At 41.9% G+C, this 11290-nt stretch overlaps 1 protein-coding gene across 3 annotated transcripts in view; it reads right to left on the bottom strand.

Moving 5' to 3' along the window:
- Positions 1-5420: 5420 nt before the first annotated feature.
- The window catches only part of ATP2C1 (ATPase secretory pathway Ca2+ transporting 1), a 227215-nt gene continuing 221345 nt past the window's right edge, over positions 5421-11290 (bottom strand). For all 3 annotated transcript variants that reach the window (XM_069730072.1, XM_069730071.1, XM_069730070.1), the window contains 2 exons: positions 7561-7702; positions 5421-6436 (listed from right to left, as the gene is read on the bottom strand). In XM_069730072.1, coding sequence (XP_069586173.1) covers positions 6303-6436; positions 7561-7702 — 276 coding nt within the window. In that variant the 3' untranslated portion in view covers positions 5421-6302. The remainder of the gene's footprint in view (positions 6437-7560; positions 7703-11290) is intronic.

The following is an 11290-nucleotide window of genomic DNA, read 5'->3' as shown; positions in this document are numbered from 1 at the left end:
AAAAACCAGCAAAGGCTATGCAGACAGCTGAGGGCTGATATTAGTAGCCTAGGTAGGAAGGGGCCATGGATATTGCACACCCCCCCCCAGCTAAAAACACCAGCTCACAGCCGCCCCAGAAGTAGCGCATCTCTAAAGATGTGCCAATTCTGGCACTTAGCCTCTGTCTTCCCACTTGCCATGTAGCAGTGGCAAGTGGGGTAATAGTTACGGGGTTGATGTCATCTTTGTATTGTAAGGTTACATCAAGCCCAGCTTAGTAATGGAGAGGAGTCAATAGGACATCTATCCATTACTAATCCTATAGTTGTTACATGTTAAAGACACAGCCAGAATAAAGTCTTTTAATGAAATAAAAGTTTTCCATATTAATATACGCCCTCAATCTCCTGCAAAAAATAAACCAACACGTACTCCCTGTCCGATGTAGTCCATTTAATAACCAGTGTCCCACGACGATCTCCCCTGTAGAGCGGTCACATCAGGAGATGTGACTGCTCTACCGGGGTCTCTGATGATATACTGACCGGAGATAATACTCCTGCAGTGTATCATTGGAGTTCGTGCTATCACTTTACAGCACTACCACTGTGTGAGAATATTCTAACGCCATGGTGCCACAAGTGACAGCATGAACTCCGTTGACCTCACTGCGGCGGAGTGATAGTGACAGGCGGTATCCTTCTGGACTGTATCACCGGAGCAGTGTAGAGCGGTTACATCTCCCGATTTGACAGCTCTACACGGGAGATAGTCGTGGGACAGTTGTTATTAAATGGATTTAAAAAAAAAGAAAGTAGGACGGCACCTGGATGAGTTGTTATTGATGGTAATTGATATAGGCAAACAAGCTGCAAAAAATCAATGTTTCATGCGGCAGGCAGACAAACCGTGGATTAGAATCGCATAGTGGTGCACAACCAAGCAGCAAGTCATATAAGGGCGTCCAGAGAGAATAAAGAAGAAAGTTGGCACTCACCCAGCGATGAAAGTAGAAAAGTCCTTTATTTATCCATACAATGGGATGCGGACATGCCTGTAGGGCTGCAGTACAAACGAGAGGGTGCGAGGAGGGAACCGGATAAATAAAGGACTTTTCTACTTTCATCGCTGGGTGAGTGCCAACTTTTTTCTTTTTTCTCTCTGGACGCCCTATTAAATGGATTACATCAGAACGGAGTATACTGTTGGTTTATTATTTTTTTTTGTAGGCGATCGAGGGTGTCGGGAATTAGCCGTTTGAGTATATATATATATATATATATATTTTTTTTTTAACTATTCAACACAGTAGCCGGATGATGGGACTACTATCCCATTATCGACTAATGCCATCACTGTTCTATGTGACAGCAGACGTAGCCGGATGGGTTTGTGTCTACACACACACCCCACATCTCCGCCCACACACAGTCTCCACCCACACATTCTTCCACCTCCCTTTCTGCAGCGTTTTTCACACGCAGCTCCGCAGCAAAACTGCAAATAGTTTTACACCTGCGGTTTTATTGCAGATTTGACTGAGTCAGTGGAGGTCAATGGGTGCAGATACGCTGCAGGTCCACAAAGAATTGACATGCTGCGGAAAACAAAACGCTGCAAGTCCACGCGGATTTGCTGCAGAAAACAAAACGCTGCAAATCCATGCTGATTTTTCCACAGCATGTGCACCACAGTTCTAGATTTTCCAATGGTTAACATTGGTTGTGCACTACAGTGCGGATTTGATGCAATTCCACGCATCCAAAAGGATCCGCATCAAAGTCCGCAACATAGCCTCAGCATCACCATACCATATTTACGGTACCTTACCAAAATACTGGAAGTTGAAGGTTCATCAGATACAAATGGGTATGGGCCTGACTTGACATAATGTATTGCTGTTCTAAGCTTGGTGATGTGGTTTTGGTGATGTACTCACTTAGTGATAGTGGTTCTTGTGAGGTATTAATGTTCTGATGCTGTATTCATGTATGAATGATGGTTCTAGTAATGAATGCTAGCAGAATAATCATGAATACCTCAAAACAACCACCAGCCGTACAGGAATATAGCATCAGAACTACCATCAGTTTTGTTGCATACTGCAACAAAATGTATCGCATGATGGAAGTAAAAACCATCAGATGTATCCTTTTCCCTATAATGGGGTCAGATTAATTGAAAAAAAATGTTCAGCATTTGTCAAGGGCCGCTAATTGAAACTAAACAGCACACAGTATAGTTAAGCTGTATTAGTTTCCATGACGTCCTTATGTCTGAAATTTAAAAGCACACTGTCAGCACAGAATGACCAGAGTACAGGCCAGTCATTTAAATGCACCTTCCCACCTGCTTGGTTTCCATCTATCTCCACCCTCACCCTTCTCTGGCTCTATGAATCCAGAGCTGTCAATCAAAGAAGAGGGGAGTAGAGGTAGATGAAAACCAAGCAGGTGTATAGAAATGATTGGCCACGCCATGAAGCCCCGAGCGGAGAGACTTAGATTGAACAGTGATTCTGTGCCAAGAGGATCCCTTTAAAATCTAGGATGCCCGGAATGAATATTGCTATTTTTCCCTGATATTGTGTATATGGTCCACAAACAATGAATGATTCGGTGTCTAAATTTGAAAAAACAGTGTTGAGCTTCACCTCTAAAGTACACCACTTTTTTTTCTACCTTTGCTGGTATTTTTTGGTGAAAAGGTAACAATTCTAGTGGAAGTGGTTGTCAGAGCATGTTATCGGACCCATCGGAAGGGTAGGAGGGGCGCTAGGGGACATGTTACCTTAGCCCCTAAGTAAAGGCATGGGTCAGAGACTGTGTTCTTCGGGATGGAGGAGCACCATCAGCTTCCATTGCCTAGTGCACAACAACACATTGTCCCGGCCCTGCATGTATGTGCCCAACTGGAAAGAGAAGGCCGGCAAGTATTACACCATGACTAATGGCCCATTTACACTGATGACCATAGCAGTTGATCAGTTTTAGTTTTTTTGCATGCTTAAAAAGGCCAACCGCCCTTAAACTAATCATTCTGTGCGCATAATGTGGTGTACTGGCAGCACATCACCTGGTTACACAGGACAAAGTGCTGGAGAAAGTGATTTTTTTTAAAGTAAGGTTAAAAAGGGTTGTTGAGTCTCATATATAAAGTCTGCAGGTTCTGTGTAACTTCAGGCTGTTTAGTGTAGTTTGCACACTATCAATATAGCAGTGTGTTTAAAGTGAATCCGCTCTCTGCAAACTGCGACTTTCTTCACGCACGTCATTGCACCTCTGAAGCCGGTTGTACGCCTTAAGTCTCACTACGCATCACCGGAAGAGAAGACTGAAGCTGGGTGTGCAGAAGATGTACGTGAGCAGAGGCACAATGACGCTGACGAAAAAAGCCACACACGTGAGCAAGATTCGCAAGTATCTGGCAATGACACCGGCTCTGGCAAACTGGTTCACGCTGTCTGGTATGCAATAAATGGACCCAGTCCTATAGTATGAGAAACATCCCCAAATCTTTATGCTTGACCTCCATGTTTTACAGTCCTCAGTGTACTGTGGCTTGAAGTCAAGGTTTATACGAGTCATCACAAACTGTGGCCTTTAGAGCCAATAAGAACAATCGCACTCAACTGTTCATAAAATATTGCAACATTTCTCTTTAGGCCAATCAATATGTTCTTTGGCTTTAACTTTTGTGGTTTTTTTCCAGCAATGGTACTTCATTTCGGAGGATTTCTTGTAAGTAGTGTGGCTTCACATAGCATCTTCTGATGGTTGCAGGACTCACCGGTAACTGAAGATCTTTCATCTCCCTGGAGCGGATCATTGGATGCTTCTTTGCCATTCTTGTGATTCTATGCGGATAGTCGTATATCTTATCCTACCATATGTTTTGGGTTTTGTCATTGTAAAGCATTGGAAATCTTTTTAGCTGAGCAGCTGATTATTTTCAGCATTTTTTTTAATGTTTTCCCCTCTCCAAATCAACTCTGAGCAAATTTCTTTCTCCTTCGGTGCAATGACTGGAACAACCCATTTTACTCACTGAGCAAGGGCTAAAACTAGCAGCTACAACATTCACTGCCCTCCTTTAAATAAAGGCCATAATGGACACCTGTTTGTTCACAGAGAGAATGACTTCACTAATTGAACTCCGTGCGGATATTAAATAGAACACCTTTAATTAAAGTCAGTTAGCAGCGTGCATGTCATGACTGTTGATTGCCCATAACCCGCTTGCACATACTCAATCTTTCCTCCATGTTGTATGATCTTTTCTGCCAAAGACAGTAATTCTAGTGATTGTTAAACTGCCATTATTTTGCACATACAGTAACCGTTTCCATGTGCAGATGGGTAGCCACATGACGGCGTGTGTGAGATACTTGCGGTCACGTGCAGAATTGGCTCTATTGAAATAAGCCAGATGAGACCTCCCACCATGGTGACCGTGTACGTACCACATATTGTCATCATTCAGAAGACAGACTAGACCCCCCCATTAAAAATCAGTTTACCTTATCAGTGTTTTGGGTAACCTGTTTAGACTGGCCGATAAGAAGCAAGGGGTCCTAGGAAAACTCATTTCTGATTACCAGACAGTGTAAGTGGGCTATAAAGGGGTTGTCCACTACTCAGACAGCCATTCCTCAATTTCTATATCTCCCCTCCAGTGCCATTCCATCAGCTTTGGTGCCAGATCTCCTGGAGCTTATGTAACGCTATGCCGCAGGAGCGCTGCAGTCAATCAGCGGCCGCTTCACTCACTTCCTTCAGACAAAACTGACATCCGGAAGAAGAGAGAGTTGCTGCTGCTCAGACCTACTAAGCGTGTCTGGAAAATCCCAAGGAGGTGGGAGTGAAGTGGCGCTGATTGGTAGCAGGGCTCGCGTGGCACGTCGTCACACGACCCCCAGCTTTAACATTGCTGGAGGGGAGTACAGACTTTATTTTACATGGGCATATATAGCAATTGAGAAGAGGTTTGTCTGAGTAGTGAACAAGCTCTTTATAAGTGATGTTTATAATTCTTGATGTGTAGAATTTTATCAACATCTGTATAATGTACTAGTTATTAAAATAGGACACGCCAGCTGCACGTGTCCGACCTGTGAGCGCACCATCAATAGACTAGGACCTGAATAGGAGCCGCTACGGAGTAATGAGTAATTCTACGTGAGGATTAGTCAATTACATTATTTAGCCAACAAAGCAGCAAAAGTTCTATTGGGACCCCCTAAAAATAGAAAGGCGACAAAGCGGCCCTCAAACTGTGAACAATAGGTTGTGCACCCCAAATCTATACCAATTTTTTGATGATGCCCTCAACCTCAGATTTGTTTGAGTACCATTTTTAAAAAAAATATAGTACGTGTGAATATACATTTCTGTATCTTCAAGACTTATATAAAAAAAAAAAAAAAAAATGCCTTCATGTTTGTGTAAGAAAGTTCAAAATTTATGGACATCAGCAGGGTGAGGTACAATATGATTAAACAAATAGTGCTGAAAACCAGTAACCAAGATATAGTACAATTAGAGCTGTGCAAACATCAGGAACTAAAATAATACCTAGACAGTCTTAAAACATTGTACCAGTATAGCAATTAGACCTTACCCTTAACAGTTTGTCACTACAGTAATCCTGGGGGCTCAGCAGTAATGGTCATCTTGTTTAGTTTCTGCCCGGCTGCCACTCAGATATAATAACTAATTAAAGTTAAAAACTAAAGTGACACTGGAAAAAGCTAGTAGTGCTGGGTAGCTGTGCACATCTGTCATCTATGAGGGCAACAAAGATCTGAAATCAGGACAGCGGCATAATAGAGAAAATAAATATGATCGTGGAGAACATGGCACGACCTGTGCGTTTCACTTCAACACCGTTCTAAACATTAGAAAAACATAGTTTTGTAATAAAAACCCACCATGAAGCGGAATAGAAGTTTAGAATTATGTACACATTTATATAAAAGAAGAAGATTCAACTACGGAAGTAAGCCGTTTTAACTTTACAAAACCCTGAACCCTACATATCGGTGGAGAGAAAAAGCAGAAACAAAAACAGTGATTGTTTTTCTAGTTTTTTTTTTGTTTGTTTTTTTTTTCCTTTGAGAAGTCACTTGTGGAAAACATCAGAAGACTTTGTCAATACTTAGATGGTTCCAAAAACATAAGTTACACTTGTTAGAAGCACCCTGTTCTGTGTGCCACCTCCGAAGGCTACACCCTTGTCCTGCCGCTTTTGTTCCATCTTGGAAATCCTCTAAATTTAAAGCCATACTTCTCAACTTGCAGTTTAAAACAATGCAATATGCATCATACGTCAAGAAACAAAGTAGACTGTGATCCTTTGCGTTTCTGGAGGCCCTCTTGGCTGCTGCGTTCCACTTTCTTAATGATTTCAGACACAACACATACAGAAGATGTAAGTCCTATCAAAAACAGGAGATCTGGAACACAAAACACAGTATGTAAGACACGGCAGCTTCTAAATCCATTACTTTTTGGTATTTACATGAATGTACAACACATAGATGGATAAGAAATCCTGGAAATTGAAGGCAATCCTGATACATGGGCACTGACAAGTGAACATGGTCCCAAATGGAAAGACTCACACAAATTAATTACTGTCTCCTATTCTCATGTACAGCCTCCTACAGACTCCAGAGGACCAAGCCCCCTACAGAGGACCAAGCCCCCTACAGAGGACCAGCCCCCTACAGAGGACAAGCCCCCTACAGAGGACCAGCCCCCTACAGAGGACAAGCCCCCTACAGAGGACAAGCCCCCTACAGAGGACCAAGCCCCCTACAGAGGACCAAGCCCCCTACAGAGGACCAAGCCCCCTACAGAGGACCAGCCCCCTACAGAGGACCAGCCCCCTACAGAGGACCAGCCCCCTACTAATTGTCACATTTGTGGAATAAGAACATATAATCTCTGCCCACAATGTTCCTTCATTTTTAGGATGTGTACATAACAGATCCTAAAAATGAAAGTTCACCGTCTCATGTTCTGAGCCACACACGGGAATTTTCACAGTTTTTGTACTAAATTTTATGATTTAATGCATGAAGATGCTCAAGATCGTTAAGAGCCAAGTGACAGTTTCACAATCTGCCAGACGGCTACCAATAATATATTCGTATACAGGTAGTTTTATTAATTTTGGTTTATTTGCATTTGTTAAAAATGTGAAAAATCATCCTAGCAGTAAAAAAGGTCCAATATACACGAACATAGATTTAATTTTTTTTTGCAAGCAAACAAAAAAACAAAACCTGAAAGTTTCCATCTTATGCAAGGATTACATTACAGTTGTTAATGCCATTCCCCCAATCTATGTAGAACTCAAAGAGAGGAGTGGACTCAAGAACAATGGAGAGATGAACAATTTTTTTTTGTTTTGGGAGATATTTCACCTCTACCAGGATTGGATTCTCCGTTTGAGCTAAAAAGTGGGAAAATGGACCTTGGGAATGTGATGTAAAAGTTAACTACAGGTATTTTGAAGAACTTTCAAGATGGCCCTTGCAGTATTTTCCTTACAGCCATTTTGCAGTTTGCTTACCTTGAATGCTTAGACTTTCCGTCTGAAAAACCTTTTGGAGAGGGGGGAAATAAATGACGAGTAACTGCCCCATTATGGATCCGAGCACGGCATAGCAGAACATTTTGTTACTGCACAAACCAATCTCAAAGACAGACTTGGTCTGTAACAAAAAAATATAAACAAAAATAAAAAACACAAACAGGTAAAATTAACAAACACTATAAAGTCATTTTCTGTCCAATTACATTGTTGACTCCTGAGACGATCGTTGCAGTTACTAAACAACATCTTCCACAGTTTTTTAGATACAATCTGCAGATCACATTATGGCCACATGAGAGAGAAACTCAATGAAATGCAGGTAGTGTTTTGGTTTTTTTGTTTGTGTCCATGTAAGTTTTAGAGTAAATTAATTAACAGCATAAGACCCAGAAAAAACCTCTAGCCCGAAAATGTACACTAAAAGATTCAGGTGTTGGGTTATGTGCACACGACCTCTTTATCCATTAGAAATCGCCTGAAAAACCACCGTAAAACACAAACATAACGCACAGCAATGTCACAACACTGCGGTGCACATATTCAGGGTTATGTTACTTTTAACGGCTGGGGGGGTTTCCGACACAGTAAAGCTAAAAACTCACTATGGCTACGTTCACATTAGCGTTGCGCCGCTGTTGCGTCGGTGACGCAGCGGCGACGCGCCCCTATGTTTAACATAGGGGACGCGTGCGTTTTTTGGGTGGCGTTTTTCGCCACGTGCGTCGTTTCCGACGCTAGCGTCGGACGCAAGAAAATGCAACAAGTTGCATTTTCTGTGCGTCCGATTTTTGTCAAAAACGACGCACGCGTCGCAAAACGCGCGCGTTTTTGCGCGCGTTTGCGCGCGTTTTAACATGCGTCGCGCGTTGCGTCGCCGACGCAGGGCGGCGCAACGCTAATGTGAACGTAGCCTATCAGCAGCATGTTCATTATTCCACAAGCCGTCTACCATTCATAGTTTGAACAATGGAAAAAAAGCTGCAAAACTAATGGCAAGATCACTTTAAGGGAGAATAAAAAAAAGACGACGTCTGGCTTTTTCCTGAGCAAGGTCATCTAGGAAAACCTCACTGGGTGCTCCAGCGTCTTAAAGACTTGTGCACAATAATTAAGCAGATTTCAGCCTTTAATGCAATTGGTGAAACCTACAGAAAACGGCTCAAACAAATCGGAATGCCAGCGTTTAACAAAAACTGACAAAACTTTTGACCTGCAAATTTTGGTTTCTTTCACTTTTATTTATTATTATGTATGCTGTTGAACCCATTCTTGCAGCAGCCAAATTTCTTTTCTTTTTCCTTTTTGCTCTGGTTTTTCTGGTTTTTATTTCTTCAACACAGCTTGATTTTTGCAGGAGTTTTGTAGTTTTGAATACCGTTAATTACCGTAATTTACCATGGGAGTCTAAAAGTCCATTAGAGGAAACACAAATTAGTACGATTAAAGAAAGTAAGAAATGGCTAGTCTAAATTGATGAAAAAAATTAAGAAAATTATGGCTCTTGGAATAAAGTTAGGGATATTTGGCAAAATTTCAGGAGGATCCTCTAACTTTTTCAGGTGAACTGAATGTGACTGTCTCTAAACTACACATCTAAATGTTCCATGCTTCAGTACTTTTTGCACAACTTGCTGTTCAACAAGGCGCTTAAAGGCAAAATTCTCAACAGGCGTTTGATCTATGAAATGACAATTTTCAGGGTTCAATTAGAATTGGTATTTAAACAGCCCTCCACATGACACTTTACATTTTGACATCAAGAGACCAAGACGACGCCTAACAATTGATCACCAGGACCTCACAATTGTGAGGCTCCAAGCAGGATGTCCTCACACAGAAGTCACCACTGAGCTTAGATTTTAGAGTGTCATCAGCAAAGTGCAACAGAGATACTGGAAGAGTCACAGAAAGGCAGAGAAGTGGACGTCCTTTGGCCACATCCCACACTGATGACCCCTTCATTGTGAACAATGCCCTTCGGAACAGGATGATGAATGCCACACAACTCCAGGAACATTTAAGGGAGGCGAGAGGCACCCAAGTGTCACGTCAGACCATTCAAAACAGTTTACATCAGAGTGCCCTGCGTGCTAGACAACCTGACCACACCACCAGGCACAGGCCTCAGTCTTGCATAGGCCAAAGAACAGCTATACGCTGGACGACGGACTAGTAGGCCTCAGTGCTGTTCACTGATGAAAGTCAATTCACACTGAGCATGGGGAAGACTGCTGACTTGAGCACTTGTAGAACTGCCCTACACTTTGTGAATGGCACAGTGACAAGACCCTACTACTTGAATAATATCATTAATCAAGTCATTGTGCCTCTGCACAAACAACAAAGGCCTAATTTCATCTTCATGGATACCAGTACTCCAACTCATCAAGGTCACATCATTAGGGAAAGGCAGCTGGAGGCTGGGATACCTGAAATGGAGTGGCTTGCATGTTCTCCAGACCTGAATCCCATAGAAAGCTTTAGGATCAGCTGAGTCACCTTATAGAGGCTCATAACTCTGTACCCCAGAACCTCAATGACCTGAGGGCCGCCCTTCAAGAAGAGTGGGATGCCATGCCTCAGCAGACCATAACTCCACTCGTGAACAGCAGACTCGCTGGCGTCTGTACAGAAGGATGGAGACACTGTACGGATAAAAGTGTGAGTGGAGGCGCAGGATTAACGCGCCACCTCACAGGGCAGAGTGACGTGCATGGGAGGAGGGTGGTATGATGATGAAGACAGGAGGCAGAGATTTCTTACTGGCACTGCAGGAGCCTTCAACGAAATCATTAACATAAGAGATTAAAACTCAATTTCTCAAAATCTAGCCCTCAGTTATGAGACATACAGGGAAGACTAGTTTCACCATTCTATTACCTGTATGCCCATAGTTATAGCTTAAAAGTGTCCAAGGGGATGACAGATTGACTTTTATGCATATTATTTATGTGCATGTCATTAGTATTGTGCCAGCAGTATATATTATTTGTATATCTGGTGTGTATATGATAAGTCCGAACAGGATCTAACATTATTAAGTACAGGATACTATTGCTGCACCAATAGTGCTCACTGTGTGTGTGACCCATTTATTATGGACGGCGAACTCGTATTGAATATTACTGTGTATTGTATAACATTGCATTCACTTTATATTTTGTGGCAGCATAACTCTGTAGCACCTTTAATTGATCTTTTTAGGGTGCTCTCAATACAGACTACAGACTTTTATTGGCAGACTTTCACATTCATAGTACCGTGGCTTATTCTTTATTGGTTCCTTATGTACACACTTACAGATGGGTGGTGTATTACACTGCTATGGCCATTGTTAAGTGTTTTTAATAGGTTTTTGTTTTGGCTTGTGTATCATTTAATATATAAAACAATATATATTTTTTAAATTATATGCACGGTGTATGCAATATATTATATATATTTTTTTATTGTTTTTTGGTTTCTGTCACTATATTCCAAGAGCCATAATTTTACGAGGCAACCTAATTTTTAATGGTACATATAACTTTCACTGCATTTTATTTATGCAATTATTGCTGTATATTGTAATATTCAATGCCAATTCCCTTGAAACCTTGCCTATGACAAACACAGTGGCCTTCAGAATGTCATAGATGTGTTAAGAGAATTGATTCGAGACTCCAGAAATGGGGGGCGCAGCGCTTGCATTGGTCTTGCAGCTCAG

This window comes from Ranitomeya imitator, chromosome 6 (assembly GCF_032444005.1).
Source record: "Ranitomeya imitator isolate aRanImi1 chromosome 6, aRanImi1.pri, whole genome shotgun sequence".
Lineage (NCBI taxonomy): Eukaryota > Metazoa > Chordata > Amphibia > Anura > Dendrobatidae > Ranitomeya > Ranitomeya imitator.
Note: the sequence above shows the minus strand (reverse complement) of the source record. Positions and strands in the feature narration are given on the sequence as shown.